Below are 25,014 nucleotides of genomic sequence, written 5' to 3'. Positions count from 1 at the left end.
CCCATTTCAAAAACAGCTATTGTCCACACCGAATATTTTCTTTTAAATTGTATGCGTCTCCATGAGAAGAATTTGCATGAGTGCAATGGCGACACATTGATTTGTTTGCCTTTATCTTGTTAGTTCACCTGTTTTCGCAGTAGACAATCTTGAGGTCCATGTTGACGCGTGTGACAAACATCTGACAGTCGATGCGCACCTCATTGATGGTGGGCGGTGGCAGGGCGTGCGCTACCACTACCATACCCATGATCTGATTGGGTGTTGAGCGGCCGTGCGTCAGCGCCATGCGGATGCGCAGGCGACCGGTCACGTGGATCACCTGAGGCACAAACAAATTCACAGGCATTTCAGCCAACCGGGAAGCCTGAAGAATGAGGCCAAGCCAGCCCAGGCCAGACGAGCCACCTTGTATCCTGACGACTTGATGTGGACGCCTCTCTTGGTGAGCGTGGACTTCATTCGGATGAAGAAAGAACGCTCCAGACAGTCGTCCGGAGACAGGTTGCCGGGACTGCTCGACTCCGCTGAAAGCACAACGTTGGTTCAAAATAAACACCCTCTGTCAAACACACGGCGACTTCTGCGACATTGTTGAAGAGAGGATGACGGCAAGCCCACGTGTGGAGGGAAGACGCCGCAGACCGGGCCGAGCAGGACCGAATTCATGCCAATGCATACTTGCGCTCATCTGTAGCGAGAGCATGTAATAGAGATGTTACAGGAGAACTGCAGGTGGTCAAATGTCGGAGCTTGGTCGCCACGCAGCTAACGCTCGCCACGCAGCTAACGTTCACCACGCAGCAGTAAGTCGTGATCCTTTTTCCAGTTTTTGTTGTTACTTTGTTGCCACAGACGGTCCATTCCTGTGCAGTTTTGTTGTTACTTTGTTGCCACAGATGTTCCATTCCTCCATTCTCGTGTAGTTTATTTCACAACTTTGTTAAAGGTGCATGAGATATACGGCTTTGATTTGTTCGAGCTATGAAACGCGTAAAAAAGTAAAGGTGCATGAGATATACAGCTTTGGTTTGTCCGAGCTATGAGATATACGGCTTTGGTTTGTCCGAGCTATGAAACAGCTGGGATTCTAGTCCCAGTGGAAGGAACGGGCTAAGAAAAAACAGAGCTTCTTTTTCTTAATTGAAGAAGGGCGTAGATTCTTTTTTTTGTCCGTTGTTCCAAGCTGTTTGCATGAATGTTGTGTGGTTGAGAGTGTGCGACTGGTAGGATAAATTGACTAAATAGCAGTTCTAGCATTGATCCACGGCAATAACACAGGCTAGTAATTTGTTGAAAGGTCAATTTAAACCTGCATTGAGGATGCTCAAAGAAAGAAAAAATGTAAAAATTGTAAAAATTGTATAAACCTAAAATACCAAATTAAGATGGGAAATAAAACCGGTAAATCCCTAGCTCTTGAAGGAGATGAGAAGTACATGGCGAATACATTTCTTAATTGTATGCAATACATGCCGAAGTGGAAGAGAAAGTATGGAGTAGAAAGGAAGTTGAAAGTTGAAGTGTGGAAGATAGTGGTTGATGTTTTGGAGGAGAGTGTAGATAGGACGACAAAGGGACTGAAAAAGAAAAGGAAAGAGAGAGAGTTGAATTGTGCTAGAACAGGGGTGGGCAAACTACGGCCCGCGGGCCACATCCGGCCCATTTTCAAACAATGCAGGATGCTCAAGGACATTGATGCACCACCAGTTTGCGACTAATCTTAATCTGTAAAATTCTTAAGCCTTACTTTAAGGAAGTGTTTCCCGTTTCCTCGCCTCTGTTATCAGGTGTTTGTGAGTTAAAACTCTGCTCTGATTTTCAGATACCCCTCACTGTGTTGCCGCTTTGATTACTTTATTTGGATGTATGCTTTCATCGATTCCTCAAGATCATGATATATTTGGTCAGAATGTTTGCCGTTTGATGTGATCTCATAAAATAAACATCTTTCATTAATCTGACCTGCAGGCACAGAAGTGATGGAGACTGTTATTCATAATAACAGTGTCGTATTCTATGAGGATCACTGATAGCAGGTTTTTAGTGATTTTTTTTTTTTTTTTAATGCTGTGCATTTGTTTTCAAAAAACTTGTTTGGAATATCCACGCTTTACTACCTACTAAAGGCCAAAATCTTTTATGCAATGACCTTTCCAGGTCACTTATATGACTTCACACAAACAGCTCCTGGTTCGGCCCTCTGGTCCAAATTTAGAACCCAGTTCGGCCCGCGAGTCAAAAAGCCCACTTCCGGGGTTTTTCTACTACGGAATTTGAGTTAGCCCAAAATACACATCTCTTCCCCTCTTACAATGAACGTGCTATATGCACCTATAACTTGACATCTTCAAGATCTATCAATAACTACCATTAAACAATTATCATATATGGTCCAGACAATTATGACAATAATATTCCCATGAAACCTTAACTTTGGGTGAGCGTGGACTACGTCGAATTATACCGAATTATAGCGAAAAACCGATGTCGTACGGCGTCAGCACTACCGTTTTTTTCCGTGTATAGTGCGCCCCCATGTATAATACGCACCCTAAAAATGGCATGCTGATGCTGGAAAAAAGCCTGTACCCATGTATAATATGCACCCAATTTTTATGATTTTTTTTTAATGAAACTTTTTTTTTTTTTTTTTTTTTTAAGTCCCAATGATCGTCACACACGCAGGGAGGCAATGGGTCCCATTTTTATAGTCTTTGGTATGGTCTTAACTAGGCTGGATGTAATTTTTTTTGTTGGCGTTGATTTCTCCGACTGCCCGTAAACGCACCACCGCGCTCCGTGCGCGCACGGGAAAGAGGCGTGCGGACGTGAAAAAGGCGGCTCTGTATGGGAGAGACGTTGAAGAGGAATAAAAACACCCTTGGAAACCAAAACTTGCCCCTCGTCGTGACTCGGAGCCGCAACAAATGTTTCGGATTTGTGTAGGGTACATTGTGACAGACAGCAAACTAGCAGGTGATCGAGCGAGCGTCTGATACGAGAGCATTGCGGTCGTATGGAGCGTGTTTGAAGTGAACAGCAGAGACGAAAGGAACAAGGCAAAGTGTTGTGAAATAAAACATTACCTGTAATACGGATTTAGGTAGAGAACTGAACTCTCACTCTTTATATAGCTGACGTGTCTTGCGCATCCGTTCTGCGCATCTGTAATGGCGGCCTCCGTATGATATCCGGTTTGCGTGTGTGCGCGTGTGCGTGTGTGCGCGTGTGTGCGAGAGCGCGAGAGAGCGAGAGAGAGAGCGCGAGAGAGAACGCTCAACCGTAGCACGCCGCCGACCGCCCAACTGCACCGCGCTGGTAGCATTATTGTGACAGAGCCGTCGCTGAAATTTAGAAGGTATTTTTAAAGTCCTGATGTACTTTCTAAAATTTAAGTGGACCTCAGTGCGCACTGCGCAGGGAGCTTAATTTGGTGCGGTCGCGCAACCGCAGCGCGCCGGGCGCTCACTGTCGCATTGCTTAAAGAGCGCCTTTGTGTTTTAGGATGAACAGCAGAGACCAAAGGAACAAGGCAAAGTGTTGTGAAATAAAATTTTACCTGTAATACGCATTTTGTTATTTGCTGATTGAAACTGCAAATTAAACTGTGAATTGAAACTAATAGGAAGAAAACAACTCTCGCTCTTAATATAGCTGACGTGTCTTGCGCATCCGTTCTGCGCATCTGTAATGGCGGCCTCCTTATGACGTCCGGTCCGCGATGGAGATTAAAAACAAACAATATTTGACAATAACACACCATCAAGGATTGCACCATCGCATCAAACGATGTGTCGTCAATTATGTATTTTACTGACTAAGTGTGTTGGCCAGGATGGCTGAATGCGATGCGCGATTGACAACAAACAAGAAGAAAGGTGAGTTTTATTTCGGGGGAGATTTGTCATGTCTCGTCCCCAGTTTTGCTATGTGTCTAGGTTGCCATAGTTTCTGTTCGCGTCGCCCCTCTCTTCCTGTGTCACCTCAATCGATGTAACGTGTTTTGTATTTAAGTCCTGTCTGCCCCTCGCTCACCGTTGGATCATTGCATGTGTTACTGTCATTCTGTTCCTGTCTTTGGTAATGTCACCCTGTCTTTTTGTTCCACGACTTTGTCGGTCAGTCCTGTTGTTGGTTTTGTTGTACCATGACTTTCTTTAAAAAAATATATATATATATTTTTCCTTTGTACCCATGTATAATACGCACCCCAGATTTTAGGACAATAAATTAGGTAAATTTTGCGCACTATACACGGAAAAAAACGGTAATTGATGATGGGTTCATATCTAGAACACATTCTCCCAAAAAGTTTGTGAAGGTGTGAGGCATGGGCGTTGCCAAGCCTCAGAAGGAGGGAGTGAGTAGGACAGATAGTAATACAACACTTTACGACATATGGATTTTCTAATACATTTGGTGTGATACTGTGGTAAATTTCTATGTATATCTCACTAGTAAGCCTAAGTGTGACCGGGTCATGTTTCGGGTCAGGTTCGTGCGGGATTGTTTGGGCCTTGGTCCATGATCTCATTGGCACGAGACATCTGGTTTCCATTAACAACTGACAAGATATGCACCCAAGTGAGGAAAGGGAGGCTAACTCATAAATAATGAGGAGATATTGGGAGTAATCTGTTGGTCCTTTCTTTAAGACCCTTCCTGGTGTAGATAGGTTCGCAACACGAGAGATTTAGAGGTTCAAAAGAAAGACAGTTAAAAGAAAACAACATTATTGATTCGGACAATTGCAGGCTAACAGGAGCATGAGAAAGAAGAGCTAAAAAGCGGGATCCAATTTGATCAGGGAGATTGGAAATTCACAGCACTGTATTCTAAGTCACATTTTTGAGCAAGCATGACACAGGTAATAACGTTTGAGAGGTCAAGACATAGATCAGAGCTAGATGTGGAACGCAGACCTCGTTGAGTTAATTTTGAATAATGATACTGAAGACAATGTACTGTTCCATTAAATTGGAACTATAGACGAAACGTAGCTCGAAAATAGGATGAGTTACAGGACTTCCAATATAACGACGAGATTGCTGTTACTAGGAGAATTTGAAGTTTGGTAAACAAATGTTACTAGCGAATTGATGGCAGCAGCTACATTTGATTACAAGTTTGATGTCCCAGTCTGTCACTCTCAGTGCCAGGATCCCTGAAACTCGATGCCGAGACTCCGCCTGCAGCCGTGGACGACTACGAAACGGTGCCTGGCTTTGAGGCACCTATGACCTTTGGCAAGGACAAGGAAAGACTGTTGTTGTACTTGGAGGGGGACAAGTACACTCCGGAGGAAAGACGACATCCTCGGGGACGAGAAAAGACAGTGAGAAGCGGAGGAACTCACAATGTTGAAAATCGACTCATTTGAACAATGGACTCATTCGAGAGTGATGGATGGGTCGGCTCTGAAGCAACAACAAAAGAGCACAAACTTGAGAGGGTGAGGTGCGGCAAAAGATATGGACTTGAAATGTCCGACGGCCAAATTGCACTTCTTGCTGTGGCGTTGCTAAATTTGGTGAAGCTTGGGTCAAACTGAACAGGAGCTTTATTGTGCGCTGAGTTTGACAGAACTGAGGAGATTTGTTAAAAAATAATAATAATAATAATTAAATAATGCGTAAAGCTACAGAGAAAAGCATCATAATCGGAGACTGAACAGATTTGGATAGGACAAATAGGCTAAAACGGAAGGAAACAAGAGCGACATCTGATATTTTGGCTCGTCAGGCTTAAGAAGTAGAGGTCGAATTACGTATATAAATTTTAGAATAGGACATTTGGACTAAAGTAAATTCAGTCAAGAGCTTGCTAGGTTGCTCAATGTACCTACTCATTAAAATAGTAAGTTCGTTGCACCACAGTGGAGTTTGGGTGGTCAGAAAGTTGGATACGTTCAATTTTGGACTTTCACACAATCATGCATAGGATCGCACAAGGCGACAGTTAACAAGACTGACTGCAATGGGGGTCACTTACAACTGCACCGACATGGAAAAGTAGAAGCAAGGGAGTTGAGTAAGGGATTATATGCTAAACGGTCCGCCATACAGATACCAATAGGATGTTCTATCAAAAGAAGCTACATGAGAGATGTATGGAATACCTTTGTGTGTTCTGTATTCGTGCGTAATCTCTGTAAAGTTGTGTCAGGCTGTTGTTGTTCATCTGAGCCTTGGGTGCGCGCTCGGTGTGTGTGCGTTTATGTGCACAACCTGTATGGGTGCGAACGTGTTAGGAAGAAGATGGCATGGAAAAGGGAATCTCCTTTAAGACAGGAGGCAATAAATGGGAAAGCCCCTGTCCTGAACGGTCTTTGGTTAGGAGGAATCATTGGGAAGTGCTCAAACTCTTCTTTCAAACACTCCTATCTGCCTCGTTCAAAAAGGCATTACAATTGACTACAAGAGTTTCAAAAAGCAGACGAAGAACATAGGTAGCATGATCAGGGCACTCAGGCTGAAGGATGTGTCAAATGCAAATTTACTGCCGCCTGATCTTTCCTCCTCACAGGTCGACAACCCCATCAATCCAGGAGACTGGGTCTACATCAAGATCATCAAAAGAAAGAACTGGGACAGCCATGGTGGGAGGGACCATTCCAAGTCTTGCTGACTTCCCCCACCGCAGTGAAGATCGCTGTACGACCCATGTGGATTCACCTCAGCCACTGCAAGCTACAGAGAGTGCTGGACCCCTCATTTCGGGGTGGTGGCGAAGTCTACGAACAACGATCCCAACTCCGCTAGGCGGGGGTATGTCTCGGTGTTCCTGTCATCTTAGTAGCAACGGGGCTCCACATGCCAGGTGGATCCGCTGCTGCGTTGTGGTTGGAGCATGCTATAGTCTATGGACACATCTGAACAGACCAAGTGTCAATGTTGACCGTGAAAAACGATGGTCACACGGTGAGAACTTTCAGGACTGGTCATGGGACCCCAGAAACCCATACGAAGCCAACACTTGGTACCGGTATGTGAAGGTCACTGTGGGAGCGCACACACAGGTGGGATGTTATGTGTGTGTTCAAAAACTCCCCTTTCTCCACACAAATTCACTTGGTGGCCAAAGCAATGAATGTCACTGAAGCGAAATGTATGGCATCCATGGAAGGAGTTGGATATCAACACCGTGCTGTCAGTCAGTGACGCTACCCCTACCGCCCTGGACTCGCAGGAATGAATCTGTGATTGAACTCTTTTGGATTGATCCCAATGTAACTGTTGGAGGACGACAGATGCCACAAGTGGCCTAAACAAAGAGGCTACTTGGAATGGACTACACGTGTTTCATCCAAGACAACAAGACCCACGAATGCATTAACGACAACTGCTCTCCAGGAGGAAACTGGATGGGAGCTTTGGACATCACTGCTGTGTGCCAGGATGGGAGAACCACTTCAAGGCGTAAGGGCTCTCCTGCCAACATGGCTGCACCATTGGACGGGACCTGCTTCATTCGGAACGGATTGTGGCTTTATTTCATTTTCTATTGATAGCATTCTGGTCGCCTAAGGCAGAGGGACCGTGTGAGACTTTTCCTGCATATTAACATCGGCCAGCAGGTTTTTAGATCACACAATAAGTTTGGACTGGAGTATTGAGGGAAAACCTCATCTTCACTGGAAGTTATTGCTATCATTGGTTGTTGTTTTTGTCATGTTTCACCCTACACGTTCCCCAGCCCGTCCGCTGTCATCTCTGTTTTTTATTGATCTTTTTTTGTTAGTGTTTTTTTTATTTTTACTATTCTTCTTTATATTTTCTTGCTTGTGTTTGTGGATTGGGTTGACATAATCATATGATAAAACAGGAGGGATATGTCAGGGTTCTCCAAAACTATCTTGATCATATGATTATGTTGGAATGTATGTAATCGGTAATAAATAATCTAGGTAGATTAGTTTTATGCTTATGTTGGTGTGTAAGCAGTAATAAATAACCTAGCTTGTCCCATCCTACACAATGTCGTAAAACATCCCCTGCTCTGCTAATCTAGAGGTCAAGGGCTTTAACTTGTCTATTCAGTCCACTGTCACCCCCACCCTTTTTCTCGTAATAAAGATGCTCTTGTGGGAAGCGAGAGTCAGACGTCATTCGATCATTGCTGTACGCACAGTGACGAATGGACTCTCCGCCTGCAGGTGCCCGAAAAGACTTAATTGTCTCCCATGTTGTTCTTGCAAAATAAGTTAGAGTGACCACCACTCTAACAGACGGGACTTCAGAAAGATTACAGTGTGATTGAGACAGTGACATCTGCGGCAGGAAAGGCTACCAGGAACAGGTAGAATTTACATGGTGACTGGGGGGGTCTAGCAACGCTCTCGGCACAACGAGAAGTGAGGGGAATGATTTAGAAGTCCTGGAGTGCTAGGTTTGTTTGTTTGTTTGTTTGTTTGTTTGTTTGTTTGTTTGTTTGTTTGTTTCAGGGACTGTGTGGGCCTCTGGAAAAGAGGGGTAGGTGTCGGGTGCCCTCGGGCGTTCTGATGAGATTTCGATGAGACGATTGACACAGCTTTTTCCTCGTTGCCCCATCATCGCCAAAGAATTATTTGAGGGGGCCGGTAACACTGGAGCTATTGGGTTGTGTTGCCCCGCCGGCGGTGGCCGACGGGGCCAGAAGGACGTCTGGCCTGGGCTGCTGCCTTTGCCATTATGACTCCACATGTTCGCACTGTTAACGTCACTTGATACAGACAGTAGCTTTAGCTTGTCATAGGTCGCCTGGCTCCTGACCGGGGCCTTGCACGGGATTCAAAGGCCATCATAAGCAACAGGAGGACATTGAACGGACAGCCGGCCCGGGACAGTGCCGTCTACTACTAGTGCTACTCCCCACTGACGGCTCAGTGGACTGGATTTCACATCTGAACGCGCTTGTACATGCAAGGGAGGGCAGCGCAACAGGGGGTTTAATTTTCTTGCATGCTTTGATGATTCGTTTTTATATACCTCACTGTGTTACCTCGTTGTTTTGTCATGTTATTTACTTTGTTACGTGACCTCATTTGTTTACCCCGTGGCATGTTTACCATACGACACTGCATTTTGACCGAATTGTATTGGAGGGCCGTGGTTCTGTTTGTTGCTGTTTTTGGGGCTTGTGCTACGCTTTTTGGAATGTGGTGTGTGCCGGAGCTCCCTTCACCTGGCTTTCGCCAGGTGAGAGGCGTCTCTGGGGGTGTAGAATGGGCCTCCCTCTTTTTCCTCGTCATTAGATTGGCGAGGTTTTTTCGACGGCCGTCCGGCAACCTTTTGGGGCTTCTAACGGGCCACGTCAAAATTCTTCTCTCCAAATTGATGGCGTTGGTGATATATTACCGAAGGGGGGTGTGCGGACGGCGTCAATCAGTTAATGGGGTTGGGGGATTCAATCTTGGTCAAATGTGGTTCCCGAGAGGCCTCAGATTGCTGTCAGGGAGGAATTCGATATTAAATTAGGTTGAGCTTTCTTAGTTAATGTAACCTTAAGTAGCATGCCCTGAGCATGATTTAGGGTGAGACAAATAGGTCCAAATTGTAGACGAAAACCATAAAATGGTTGGGGGAAGGTTTTTGGATGTACCAATGTCATTTCTTGTCGGGTTGTTGCCGGGGCACTTGTTGTGCCCCGTCAGGGGGGAATGTTGTGAATTTTTATTCTGGTATCATGCAATGTACCGTAATGTTTGGACTATAAGTTGCTCCGGAGTATAAGTCGCACCAGCCATAAAATGCCCAAAAATGTGAAAAAAACATATAAGTCGCTCCGGAGTATAAGTCGCATTTTGGGGGGCAATTTATTCGACAAAATCCAACACCAAGAACAGACATGAACGAGCAACAACAGGCTAAATGATACGGTATGCTAACGTGACAAACACAAACGAGGAGCTGAGAACGGGCCTGACGTAACATTCAGTTATTTTAAAAAAAAACGATTACATAAATAACACGTTTATAAAACCATCTGTGTCATTCATTAAATCCATCGATCGTCCTTTGTCAACAATGCCGTGTGCCGCGCCGCAGTTCAAATTATTCCACAGGCCCATACAACGATATATAAACTATATTTTAAATAACTACCACATAAACAACAATATTATCAAACCATTTGTGTCACTCTAAATCATTAAATCCATCGATCAAATTTCTCGTCTTTTATCGATCGTCCTTTGTCAACAATGCCGTGTGCCGCGCCGCAGTTCAAATTATTCCACAGGCCCATACAACGATATCCATCCATCCATCCATTTTCTGTACCGCTTAGTCCCCCCTGGGGTCGCGGGCGTGCTGGAGCCTATCCCAGCCGTCATCGGGCAGTAGGCGGGGGACACCCTGAACCGGTTGCCAGCCAATCGCAGGGCACACAGAGACAAACAACCATTTGCACTCGCACTCACACCTAGGGACAATTTGGAGTGTTCAATCGGCCTACCAAGCATGTTTTTGGGATGTGGGAGGAAACCGGAGTGCCCGGAGAAAACCCACGCGGGCCCGGGGAGAACATGCAAACTCCACACAGGGAGGGCCGGAGGTGGAATCGAACCCGCACCCTCCTAACTGTGAGGCGGACGTGCTACCCAAGTGCGCCACCGAGCCGCCCTCCATACAACGATATATAAACTATATTTTAAATAACTATCACATAAACAACAATATTATCAAACCATTTGTGTCACTCCAAATCATCAAATCCATCGATCAAATTTCTCGTCCTTTATGTCATCCTGGTGACAGAGTGCATGTCCAGAGGATATGGTGCTTTAAAGTGTTAATTACTTTATTTGATTTTTTTCTCTCTTTTTTCATGTTTTGAATATGTTCAAGATAAAGATATCAAAGCATGTGAAGTGATAAACTATACTAAAAATAACATGTGAAGTGGTCAACTATACTTGTAAGTAAGTGATGTGTTAATGATCAAGTAAAAATTTGTGAAAAAAAAAACATATATAAGTCGCTCCTGAGTATAAGTCGCCCCCCCACCCAAACTATGAAAAAAACACGACTTATAGTCCGAAGATTACGGTATATCTCACTAGTAAGCCTAAGTGTGACCGGATCATGTTCGGGTCAGGTTCGTGTGAGATTGTTTGGGACTTGGTCCAGGAATGTAGGCTCATTGGCACCAGACACATCTGGTTTCCATTAACAACTGGTAAGATATGCACCGTGTAGAGTTAGGGACGCTGACTAGGGGGTCATAGATCACCCAACAGCACCGCGTGCGTGCACCCCAGTGAAGGGAAGCACAGGGATATAAGTTTTACGGCAAAGGTAGACAGGGAGACTCGACATCTTGGCTAGGGCGCGAGACACTTCTCTCTGACATCGGTTGACTAAAATCTTTCCCCAATCAGCCATGTGTGACTGAAGTTCTCCTTCCCCAAGCCAGCCACTTTTTCACTGTTTTGTTTGGAAGACCAGCTGACCATCAAAGAGAATTCACCACAGCCTGAAAGGCAGCAGGTGGTGCCGCACGACTTGGGAGCTCATTATTATCAAATGGATATTTATAGAATTATCATTGGCGCTGTGAAACTTTGGCGGCCTTTGAAGGACAAAGCGTTCATTAGGAAGAAACAAGACGCGTGGACAAAACCCACCGCGGCAAGGCTACGTGACGGCGGCAGGTCTCTGCGGGCCATCGTCGTCTTTGTGAAGCCAAAACATGGCCGCTTGCTCGTGAAGCTTCATTGCGTCACACTGATAACCAGGTGTCAAGGTCGCAAAAATGAACGAGTCCTTCAAAGACAAGCTTCATTTTTCTTCAAGGAACTAGCTCGCAATCAATATGCTAATGTAGCTACGTGCTATTGCAGGAGCTTCATAGCATCAATCGGCTAGCGTAGCCAGCTGCTATCAACACAATAACGCTATTACTCAGACAAGTTAAGTTACAAGAGACCACCGACATGCTAACATGGCTCGTCGCTACATCAGCACTATTAACATCCTAGCTAACTGCTAGGTCAGCGATTTGATATTGTCAACACACTTTACTGGCTATACAGTATCAATCTATTTGCTGCCCCCCATCAATGTGCCAAACTGTGTTCAAATGTGTCTCCATGATGTCCAGGGAGTGACAAAGACAGGAAGAGGACAAGAACCGGAAGTAGAATTTTCAATAAATGGAAAACTGACGATTGAGAAAGTGGAAAAACACAGGAAACTGCAATGACGGGAAATGGAAAAAACAGAAAGGGAGAAAGGAAGGAATCAGGAAGTGTATAGCATTTACAATATCGCAATTTGCTAACAAAATTAGCGCTAAGAGACAGACCACTAAGAGACAGCTTTCCAGCAGCTGAGACTGACTGTTATGATGCTAACTTAGCGAGCTGCTAACTATCAGTTACAGTTACAAAAATGTTTCGTCCACCAAGGGGCGTCGTGGTCATGTTTTTTTTAGGTCCCAGCTCATTTTTCCTGTATGCTGCTTTTTCCCCACAATGCAACACATCAGCTAGGGACTACGGCCACCTCCTCTTTTAATTGAATGGAACCTCTAGAATACATTTAGAAATGTTGCCAAGGTGTGACAGATGTTGTTGAAACAAACAAACAAACAAACAAACAAACAAACAAACAAACAAACAAACAAACAAACAAACTAACTAACTAACTAACTAACTAACTAACTAACTAACTAACTAACTAACTAACTAACTAACTAACTAACTAACTAACTAACTAAAAACAGGAAGTTAAAAAAAGAGCACGTGGGAGCAGGATGGGACAAAGACAGGAAGTAGAAAAGACAGGAAATTGAAAAGAGCAAAAGAAAAAAATATAGAAAATCGAAAAGGCAACAAGTGGAAAAAAAGACAGGAAGTCAACCCCCCCACACACACACAAACACAAGCGAAGCAGAGCGTAGTGATGATGATAAATGTGCGCCATTGCTGTGGTGGGCTAATCATGTCATTAGCGACAATAACCATGGCGGCCATGTTGAAATAAGACAGACAACCACCAGTTGGTAATCATGCCCACAAAAACACCTTGAACCAAAACGTGCAGCGCTGCAGAGCCTGGCCCAAAACCTCTGGGACCTCTCAAAACTGCCAATATGATTCTGACGATAAGATAATACAATGCAGCTTGCCTTTTGATTATCCGCTGTGTTACCTGCTGTGAGTGCACGTGCGCCAGTGAGACAATTTGGGTTTGTCACCACTTTCAAGGTTCATTTTATGTACTTTGTGAGTTCTTTTTCCTCATTGAAAGTTGGCAAGCTCATCAATAAGTCCGTCCTGTGTCATCGGACATTTCTGATTGTTGAGTACTCAAGGGCAAAAGTGATAAGGTGGTGGTGAAGGAAGGCAAAGCATCAGGTGGACGTTTGAGGTTCATTTTGAATATTTCCAGTCGTGCTTTTTGGAAAATTCAGCCACTAAAGCTACTTTGACTTCACGTCATTTGAGTCAGATATACGAGTCACATGGTAAATTGCAAAATAGAAAAGAAAAAAGAAATATAGTAGCACACCTGAACCAATTCAGGTCTCATTTTTAGGAGGATCAGAGGAAATCGGCAAACAAACGACAGCATATCCACCACATTTTAGCCCGAGATTAGAATCAGCATTTTTTTTGCTGTGTTCTCACGGTTTTGGCCACGTTGAGCTGCGAGACGTTTGCGCAAAGCTGAGAGAAAAAAGTGGGGGGGAAAAGTGGAATTAATAACCCCATCAAACGCCCCCACCCCACCATGCATCTCCCCGGCTGTCACGCAGCAGCCAAGAGCGGCAAACAAACGGGCGGCAGATGTAATTAGTGCCGTGTCTCGGCGGAGCACCGCAGCCGGCGAGGCAATCTGCAGCATGTTTGAACGTCCTGATGAAGTGACGTCCTCCGCCCAGATCAAGTCGCTTTGTTTAATTTACAAATGGATTTCGCATTAACGCTCAAATTATCATCAGCGGCGCGACAAGCTTCGCCAGGTGAAAAGTCTTCCCGGCGCCGCGCCGAATACTAATGGCGCCGCGGCTCGGGGTTGAATCGGATATAGCGGAACGTTCGCCGAGCGAGGACGCCGCTCTGCAACCCGTATACTAACAATACTACTTTCCTATTGAAGTTGAAATACGCCTGGAGTATTGAAAACAACATTGCTTTGTCGCTTAGCCTAATGCACGTGTGTCAAACTCAAGGCCCAGGGGCCAGATTTGGCCCGCCAGATCATTTTATGTGGCCCGCAAAGACAGACTGTGCATTAAATTCGTGTGTCATTACTAGTGTAGATAATTGCATGATTGTGTATTGTGCTAAAAGAATGTCCCGCACGGCTACCGTAGCTGAGACGAAGAAGCTGCTCTCGCTCCCCGGATGTAACGCAACCAAGTGATAGATTTGGTTCTCTGAATCCTCGTGTGAGTTTATTAAACTGCTGTCCTCTGAACGTATGGTGCTTGCTTCGACGCACATAACGACATGGTGTCAGAAGACGTCTCGGACCTGCCCTCTGTGTATTGAGTGGTGTTTTTTTTCTTCGCCGTGCTCCGAAGTGCGAGGGGAATTAAGTGAAGGCTGACTATGGCGGAAGGATTTCGCAGGCCAGACCCTCTTGTTTTTGAAGGAGACGTTGCCGAGAATTGGCGTATTTTTGAAAGTGAATATGACATTTTTATCGAGGCTGCACACGCGGATAAACCTGCCAAGACAAAAGCGTACATCCTCCTCAACCTTGCTGGAGCAGAAGCCATTGAACGGGAGCGTTCATTTGTATACGCTGCGGAAGTTAGAGCGCCAGGAGAAAATGGAGCCGTTATGGTCCCGGCCGAGTCTCGGGAAGACCCCACATGTCTCAAGCGAAAATTTCGAGAAATGTGCAATCCACAACACAACAAGACGATGGAAAGGCACAAGTTTCACACTCGAAATCAGAAGCAAGGTGAGACTATTGAATCTTTCATCAGTGATTTGAAGATAAAAGCAAAGAGTTGCCACTTTGCAGAGCTCACAGACGAATTGATTTGTGATAGAATCGTGTGTGGCATCAACAACGACAGTATAAGAAAGGCTCTGCTACGCGATAGTGACTTGACCCTCGCTAAGGCAATTTCTATCTGCCGTATTTATGAAATGACCGAGGAAAACACAAGAGCATTAGCTCTGCAAGTAAACCCTGTGGATGCGCTACAACAAAGCTCCAATAGAGGACTGTACAGGTCAAGAAATAAGAAAGCAAATCAATATGATTCAAAGAACATCACTACTTGCAATCATTGTGGAGGCAGCCACCCAGCGCAAAGGGATAGATGTCCAGCGTTTGGCTTGAAATGTCACAAATGTGGAAAGATGAATCATTTCAAGGATTGCTGCAAGTCAAAGCCAGCGTATCACAACACAGAAAGAAAGAGTTTCACAAAGAAAAGCTCCACTAGAAGACCAGTGTATCACGTGAAGGTCGAGCAAGAGAAAGAATACACCGCTGATGATGATACATACTATGTAGATGGAATTTCTGTGGACACTATCAATGCACATATGAAAAATAGAGATGAAGGCTTTGTCACTCTGCATGTGCACGGGAAACCCATCGGAATGAAGATCGACACCGGAGCGAAATGTAATGTAATGGCTAAGGACATGTTTGTACAACTCTCTGAGGGGAACATTATTCCCTGTGGCAAGTCTACAAATCTAGTGGCTTATGGCGGCAGCAAGATCGAAACTGCAGGTCTTGTTTCACTGTCATGCTACTTGGATGAACAGCAACACACGCTACCCTTCTTCCTCGTGGAGCGTGATGTTATTCCACTTTTGGGATTTCGTGCATGTATGCGTCTCGGACTTGTCACATTCAGCCCTCACGTCCACCAGGTCGGCACGGAGACTATCACAGACTTTGTCAAAAATATCAAAGAGAAATACAAAGATGTGTTCAGCGATGAATTAGGAGAACTGCCAATCACCTACTCCATGGTAGTAGATCCAGCTGTACGGCCAGTCGTGCGTCCAGCGCACCGTGTCCCCTTGGCGATGCAGGCCCGCGTTAAAGCTGAACTTGATAACATGACAAGCAAAGGAGTCATCTGCCCCGTCTCTGAGCCCACGGACTGGGTTTCATCGATGGTAGCAGCACACAAGAAAGACAAAGAAGAGATACGACTGTGCATCAACCCAAAAGACTTGAACAATGCTTTAAAGAGACCCCACTATCCGATGCGTAGTGTGGAAGACGTAGCCAGCAAAATGTCAGGTGCCACCCTGTTTTCGGTGCTTGATGCCAAGAACTCCTTTTGGCAAATAAAGCTAGATCAAAAGTCATCCATGTTGACAACATTCAGCACACCTTTTGGGCGCTACCGATTTCTCCGCATGCCATTTGGCATCAACTCAGCAAGTGAAGTTTTCCAAAGCTCAATGGAACAACTGTTTGCCGGTTACCCATGTGCTGTCATAGTCGATGACATCATTGTGGGAGGTCGCGATGCTGCAGAACATGATGCTAATCTGAAGAAAATATTGGATCGTGCACAAGAGATCAAACTTAGACTCAACTCTCAAAAGTGCAAGTTTCGGCTCGACCAAGTCTGCTATGTTGGTCACATATTCACAAAAGAAGGTCTGAAAGCCGATCCAACGAAAACAGAAGCCATCACGGAGATGCCGGTCCCGCAAGATGCCCTAGCTGTGCAACGATTCCTGGGCATGGTGAACTACTTGGGGAAGTTTATCCCAAATCTCAGCGACATTGCAGCACCACTCAGGCAGCTCACTCACAAAGACGCTGCATGGTGCTGGCTCCCCCAACACCAACAGGCATTTGAGGAATTGAAGTCATGTCTATCCAGCTCACCTGTCCTTTCTTATTTTGATGTAGGGAAACCTGTGATGCTAACATGTGATGCATCCCGTTATGGGTTGGGTGCAGCATGTTTACAAGATGGAAAGCCAATTGCGTATGCATCTCGCACATTGTCAGATACAGAAACCCGTTATGCGCAAATTGAAAAAGAACTCCTTGCTGTTGTTTTTGCATGCACTAAGTTTAAGGACTACATCTATGGCAAGCACACTGTCATTGAAACAGACCACCAACCTCTGGTCACTATACTGAAGAAGCCGATCCTCACAGCTCCAGCTCGTCTGCAGAGGATGCTACTTCGTCTACAAGCTTTTGACATCACCTTGGTTTATAAAAAGGGCAAGCAAATGTACCTTTCCGACACCCTGTCAAGAGCCCCAAACGGTAAAGTTTCTGAATTATCTAGTGCTCACAGCTCGTTTGAAGTCATGTCAGTCAGTTTTATCTCGACAGCCAGGCTTGAAGAGCTGAGAACACACACTGCCAGTGACCAAGTGCTTCAAACTCTTAGCAATGTGATCCAGAATGGATGGCCTAACAAAGAACGTCAGGCACCGCTCTCTGTCCGCCCATACTTTCCATACAGAGACGAGTTGGTAGTGGAAGAAGGTATTGTTGTTAAAGGACACAGACCTGTCATACCAATCTCACTGCAACAAGAGTACATCCAAATTATGCATAGAGGTCACCCAGGCCTTGAATCAACTAAATGTAGAGCCAGAAGTACAGTGTTTTGGCCCAACATGAACACGGACATCACAAAAGTACTACTGTCTTGTGCTGTATGCAATAGCACACGACCACACCAGCAAAAGGAACCGCTGAAAGCTCATCCTGTCCCTACCCTGCCATGGTCTACGGTCGCAACGGACATTTTTGAATGGCATGGTCAACAGTATTCAGTCCTTGTTGACTCTTACTCGGGATGGTTCGAAATTGATCTGCTTCGTGATTTGTCTTCAGCTACAGTGATAAAAAAGCTAAAGAGACATTTTTCTGTTCATGGAGCACCCCATACACTGATTTCTGATAATGGCAGACAATACACTAGCCAACGATTCCGCGACTTTTCCAAACAGTGGGACATTACGCACGTTACCAGCAGTCCCGGATACCCGCAGTCGAATGGATTAGCCGAGCGTGCCGTCCGCAGTGCCAAACAGCTCATGGAAAAGTCACACCGAGATGGAACGGATGTTTTTCTCAACCTGCTCAACCTCAGGAACATTCCTCGAGACAGCACGCTTGGATCACCTGCACAGCGTCTCATGTCTCGCCAGACGCGTTCTACCTTTCCTGTCAACAACACTCTGCTTGTGCCTGCAATAAAGGGTGCAGGACAAGTGGCTACTCAGCTTCAAAGGAGAAGACTTGTTCAAAAGCAGTACTATGATGCAACAAGTCGCCCTCTGGTGCCACTTGTGAGAGGACAAATTGTCCGGTTACAGACTGCAGAGGGATATGACCGCCTCGGGAAAGTGGTTCAGGCTTGCAAAGAGCCGCGCTCCTACATCGTTGAATCCAACGGAGGTATCTACAGGAGGAATCGCCGTCACATCCTTCCTGTTGCTGAACCAACCCCACCTTTGCACGCCGACTCTGACCATCACTCTCAACCACCGGTTCCGAGTACGCCAGACCCTCTTCTATCCAGTCCACATGCCCGACCGTCTCACTTCTCTCAACCATCTGCTCACTACTCCACCAATGAGCAATCGACAACATCTCCAGCTGACGTGCCCACCCGAGTGTCACACAATTGTTCTGCTTATGTGACTCGCTCAGGTCGGATTTCTAAGCCGAATCCGAAGTACAAGGATTGAACTGCATGTTTGTTAGTTGCGTTTTGAAAAAAAAAAAGTTAAGCTCTAAGGTTGTTTACATACTTGTTATTATTACCAAGTGTACCTTCGTGCATTTCCAAGAGGAATAATTTGTTAATTCAGTAAGTTTTATGCTGCCAGTTTTACGCAGACTTGTTTATTTGTAGACTGTCACGTCACATTTGTATATTACAGTTTTTTAGTTAACAATATTTTTTATAGAGGCAATGTTCTAAAAGGAGAGGATGTAGATAATTGCATGATTGTGTATTGTGCTAAAAGAATGTCCCGCACGGCTACCGTAGCTGAGACGAAGAAGCTGCTCTCGCTCCCCGGATGTAACGCAACCAAGTGATAGATTTGGTTCTCTGAATCCTCGTGTGAGTTTATTAAACTGCTGTCCTCTGAACGTATGGTGCTTGCTTCGACGCACATAACGACAACTAGAATTGGAAATTGTCTTCACTTTTAATAATATCTTAGTTTTTTTTAAAAATATTTGACCAGTTTTTACTTGTCTGATCTGAAATCAAGTTATTTGTTAATTTGTTTTAAAGTTTTTACTGTATATAATTTGAGATGCTCATACATTTATTTGGGTTGACAGTAGGGGTGTAAATCACCGGGTTTTGTTAAGATACGATATCATATCGATACAAAGATCACGATACGATATTTGCCGATATCTTAAAGCCTGCTGTGATTCATTCACAATACATCACGATATAGTGCTCTACAATCGATATTTACCGTTTTTTTCCATGTATAATGCGCCCCCATGTATAATACGCACCCTAAAAATGGCATATCAATGCTGGAAAAAAGCCTGTACCCATGTATAATACGCACCCGAAAGTCCCAATGATCGTCACACACGCATCTGGGTGTGGTGAAATTTGTCCTCTGCATTTGACCCATACCGTGTGATTTTGATCCATCCCCTCGGGGAGAGGGGAGCAGTGAGCAGCAGCGGCGCCGCGCTCGGGAATCATTTGGTTATCTAACCCCCCAATTCCAACCCTCAATGCTGAGTGCCAAGCAGGGAGGCAATGGGTCCCATTTTTATAGTCTTTGGTATGGTCTTAACTAGGCTGGATGTATTTTTTTTGTTGGCGTTGATTTCTCCGACTGCCCGTAAAGGCACCACCGCGATCAGGTTAAAATGAAGAGAAGAAAGTGACGTGCGGACATGTGAAAAAGGCGGCTCTGTATAGGAGAGAAGTTGAAGAGGAATAAAAACACCCTTGGAAACCAAAACTTGCCCCTCGTCGTGACTCGGAGCCGCAACAAATGTTTCAGATTTGTATAGGGTACATTGTGACAGCAAACGAGCAGGTGATGGAGCAAGCGTCTGATACGAGAGCATTGCGTTTGTATGGAGCGTGTTTGAAGTGAACAGCAGAGACGAAAGGAACAAGGCAAAGTATTGTGAAATAAAATATTACCTGTAATACGCATTTTGTTATTTGCTGATTGTATTAAACTATCACATTCATTGTCAGTCAAGAAGAGAAGAGGACTATTCGCATCGGATCCATAGTGCCCATGCGCAGTGATACTGCCTCCGTATGACGTCCAGTCCGCGATGGAGATTAAAAAACAAACAATATTTGACAATAACACAGGTTTCTGTTCCTGTCTTTGGTAATGTCACCCTTTCTTTTTGTTCCACGTCAGTTCTGTTGTTGGTTTTGTTAGAGAGTTATGTTAGTTTACCAAGTCTGTGTTTTGAGTTCCTCCAATGAACCCTGGTCCAAGCTGCACTTGATCGCAATTAAAATTAAATAAAAAAATAAAAAAATAATTTAAAAAAATTGTACCCATGTATAATGCGCACCCCGGATTTTAAGACAATAAATTAGTTAAATTTTGCGCATTATACATGGAAAAAACGGTATATATTTTTTAAATAAAAAATATAGAACAATATCCTGATTTATAACAATTCATATGCAAAATCAACAAGGTACTGCAAACTCTTTATTTAGGAAATTACAAGAGTATTGTAGTATACAAAGTGCTTATTTTAACACTGAACTTTGATGTCGTGGTAAAAAATATAGAACAATAACCTGATTTAAAACAATTCATACGCAAAATCAACAAGGTACTGCAAACTCTTTATTTAGGAAATAACAAGAGTATTGTAATATACAAAGTGCTTATTTTAACACTAAACTTTGATGTCGTGTTTTTTCTTTAAATGTGCGGCGAGATTTGTGCTCCCTGAATATTTGATCACCGCATGGCAGGATTTACAAACTGCATGTGTCTTGTCCGTTGAGCCATCTTTTCTTTGGAATCCAAAGTGCTTCCAAACGAATGACTTGAAGCCTAAAGGGGAGCAAATTTCCTCGTCTTTTTGGACACTAGCCATAGCACTAGCCCAGGAGCCGCGTACTAGTTGTCGACTCCCCTTTCACGTGCCTGCTCTGCTCACAACGCAACACGCCGCGCACTGCTCCCGGAAAGAGGAAGCAAGCAACAATGAACTGGATTTCAAAATAAAGTCGTGGTGTTATCTTAGATTCAGATCTAAGCTTTAGGTTCCACATTAACAAGGTGACGAAAACATCATTTTTCTACCTTAGAAATATAGCAAAAGTAAGAGCGTTCATAAATCAAAATGATGCTGAGAAACTGATTCATGCCTTTATTTCAAGTAGCCGGCTTGACTACTGTAATGCACTCTTTACTGGTCTCCCGAAAAAAAACACTGATAGACTTCAGCTCATTCAAAACTCTGCAGCTCGGCTATTAACCAGGACCAAGAAGAGAGAGCACATTAAACCAGTTCTAGCTGCTCTGCACTGGCTTCCTGTAACATTTAGAATTGATTTTAAAGTCCTTCTCCTTATATACAAAGGCCTCAACGGGCAGGGACCAAGCTACATTGCTAACTCTCTTGTTAGCTACATACGTACCTCCAAAAACCCTGCGATCATCTGCTGCAGGTTTATTGGAGGCTCCCAGCAACAGCAGTAAGAAGATCGTGATGCAGCCTTTGTTAATTACGCCCCCAAACTATGGAACACACTGCCCATAGATGTCAGGGAAGCCAGCTCGCTAAATATTTTCAAAACAAAACAAAACTTTCTTTACCTGAGCATTTAATTAATTAATTATGTTTTGTAAATTTCATTTTAAACCTCATTTTACCTTTATTTTTTACATTTTCTTAAAGCTTTATTCTTTATTTTATTAACGCTTGCTCTTATTTTAAGCTCACTTTATTAATTGTGTATGCATACATTAATGTCAGAGTCAGAGTCAGAGTCAGCTTTATTGTCAATTCCTTCATGCCAAGACACACAAAGAAATCGAAATTACGTTTCCTCCATCCCACGGTGACGAGTTTTGTTATGTAATGTGTTCATGTTCTTTTTATGTCTGTTCTTATTGTGAAGCATTCAATGCTTATAATTTCTTTCTTTGTTGTAAAGAGCTTTTAGCTGCATTTTTTGTATAATAAAGTTTATTATTACCGTAATTTTCCATGTATAATACGCCCCGATGCATAATACGCACCCTAAAAATGGCATGTCGATGCTGGAAAAAAGCCTGTACCCATGTATAATACACACCCAAATTTTGACTCTTACTTAAGTCCGTAAACGTAAAATTATTTCAGAAGAAAGATCATCTTTGGGAACAACCGCTTTCTTTCCTCTTCCAGGTGCTCTTGCTGAAGCCTTCGCTGTATCTAATTGATTTTATTTCTTCCTCCAGAGTCTTATGTTTGATTCATTGACATCAAATTGGCGCGCAGCTGCCCTATTGCCTAATTCTTCTGCCACTTCAATGACTTTCTTTTGAAATGCTATACTATAACTTGCTCTCTTAACCATTTTGATGAAACTGCTAATTAAACTGAACTCTCGCTCTTTAAATAGCTGACGTGTCTTGCGCATCCGTTCTGCGCATCGGATCCATAGTGCGCATGCGCAGTGATACTGCCTCCGTATGATATCTGGTCTGCGATGGAGATTAAAAAACAAACAATATTTGACAATAACACACCATCAAGGATTGCACCATCGAATCAAACGATGTGTCGTCAATTACGAATTTGACTGACTAAGTGTGTTGGGCAGGATGGCTGAATGCGATGCGCGATTGACGTGTCTTGCGCATCCGTTCTGTGGATACTGTCATGGCGGCCTCCGTATGATATCCGGTCTGGGATGGAGATTAAAAAACGAACAATATTTGACAATAACACACCATCAAGGATTGGACCATCGCATCAAACGATGTGTCGTCAATTATGAATTTTACTGACTAAGTGTGTTGGGCAGGATGGCTGACTGCGATGCGCGATTGACGTGTCTTGCGCATTCGTTCTGCGCATACTGTCATGGCGGCCTCCGTATGATATCCGGTCTGCGATGGAGATTAAAAAACAAACAATATTTGACAATAACACACCATCAAGGATTGCACCATCGCATCAAACGATGTGTCGTCAATTATGAATTTTACTGACTAAGTGTGTTGGCCAGGATGGCTGAATGCGATGCGCGATTGACGTGTCTTGCGCATCCGTTCTGCGCATACTGTCATGGCGACCTCCGTATGATATCCGGTCTGCAATGGAGATTAAAAAACAAACAATATTTGACAATAAAACACCATCAAGGATTGCACCATCGCATCAAACGATGTGTTGTCAATTATGAATTTTACTGACTAAGTGTGTTGGGCAGGATGGCTGAATGCGATGCGAGATTGACAACAAACAAGAAGAAAGGTGATTTCAAGTTTTATTTCGAGGGAGATTTTCTTCAAAAATTGTTGTACCCATGCATAATGCGCATCCCAGATTTTAGGACAATAAATTAGTTAAATTTCGCGCATTATGCATGGAAAATCACGGTATTATTATTCATACTAGAGTTAGGGTTTCAAAGTAGCGTTCAAAGCTAGGGTTTCAAACATGGGTTTAAAGCTATGGTTAGGATTTCAAACTAGGGTTTCAAACTAGGGTTAGGGTTTCAAAGTAGGGTTTAAAGCTTGGGCTAGGGTTTTAAACTAGGGTTTTAAACTAGAGTTCATACTAGAGTTAGGGTTTCAAAATAGGGTTTAAATCACAGGTGTCAAACTCAAGGCCCGGGGGCCAGATACGGCCTGCCAATTGATTTTGTGTGGCCCCCGAAGACAAATTGTGCATCAAATTCGTGTGTCATTACTAAAATTGCAAATTGTCTTCACTTTTATTAATATATATATTTTTTAAATTTGACCAGTCTTTACTCGTCTGATTTGAAAATGAATTATTTATCCCTTTTGTAGCTTTTACTGTATATAATATGAGGTGCTCATACATTGATTTGGGTTGACAGTCATAATGGCCCTCCGAAAGAAGCTATGACTACAATGCGGCCCGCAAAACAAAATAGTTTGACACCCCTGGCCTAATGCTAACAAACTATGCAAAACAACATTTGTGAGGTGCCCTTGTGCTTCAAGAGCTCCATCATCGTACCGGTAGCCAAGAAGCCCGCCATCACAGGTTTGAATGACTATAGACCTGTCGCCTTGACATCCCACGTCATGAAATCCTTTGAGAGTTTAGTGTTGAACCACCTGAAAGACATCACAAGCCCCCTGCTTGACCCCCTGCAGTTTGCCGACCGGGCAAACAGGTTGGTGGATGATGCGGTCAACATGGGACTGCATTACATCTTGCACTACCTGGACACCCCAGGGACGTACACCAGGATCCTGCTTGTGGACATCAGCTCGGCGTTCAATACCATCGCTCCTGAGATCCTCGACCAGAAACTCATCCAACTTGCGGTGCCTGCCTCCACCTGTCAGTGGATCACCAGCTTCCTGACCAACAGGAGACAGCATGTGAGGCTGGGGACCATCACATCCAACACCCGGACCACCAATACTGGCGCCCCCCCAGGGGTGGGTCCTCTCCCCACTGCTCTTCTTTCCCTACACTAACGATTGCGCCTCAGGCGACTCTTCTGTGAAGCTCCTGAAGTATGCGGACGACACCACTCTCATCGGACTGATCCGGGACGGTAACGAGACTGCGTACAGACAGGAGGTGGAGCAGCTGGTCCACTGGTGCAGCCAAAACCACCTGGATCTGAACCCGCTCAAGACCGTGGAGATGACAGTGGACTTCAGGAGAGACCCTTCACCACTTCCACACACACCTTCAAGTTCCTGGGATCCAGAATCTCTCTTGACCTGAAATGGGCCAGCCACATAGACTCTGTCCGGAAGAAGGCCCAGCAGAGGCAGTACTTTCTGAGACAGCTCAGGAAGTTCAACCTGCCACAGGAGCTGCTGAAGACCTTCTATACTGCCATCATCCAGTCTATCCTCTGAACCTCCATCACTCTCTGGTTTGG

At 44.3% G+C, this 25,014-nt stretch overlaps 1 protein-coding gene across 1 annotated transcript in view; it reads right to left on the bottom strand.

Annotated features, from left to right (window-relative positions):
• The window catches only part of LOC133169101 (neuronal PAS domain-containing protein 3), an 87,366-nt gene that overhangs the window by 11,700 nt on the left and 50,652 nt on the right, over positions 1-25,014 (bottom strand). The window contains exons 7-8 of the mRNA XM_061301009.1: positions 409-527; positions 129-322 (exon numbers count right to left, since the gene is read on the bottom strand). Coding sequence (XP_061156993.1) covers positions 129-322; positions 409-527 — 313 coding nt within the window. The remainder of the gene's footprint in view (positions 1-128; positions 323-408; positions 528-25,014) is intronic.

The sequence above is a fragment of the Syngnathus typhle genome, linkage group LG16 (genome assembly GCF_033458585.1).
Source record: "Syngnathus typhle isolate RoL2023-S1 ecotype Sweden linkage group LG16, RoL_Styp_1.0, whole genome shotgun sequence".
NCBI classification, from domain to species: Eukaryota; Metazoa; Chordata; class Actinopteri; order Syngnathiformes; family Syngnathidae; genus Syngnathus; species Syngnathus typhle.
The sequence above is the reverse complement of the archived record's forward strand: the minus strand, read 5'-3'. Positions and strand labels throughout refer to the sequence as shown.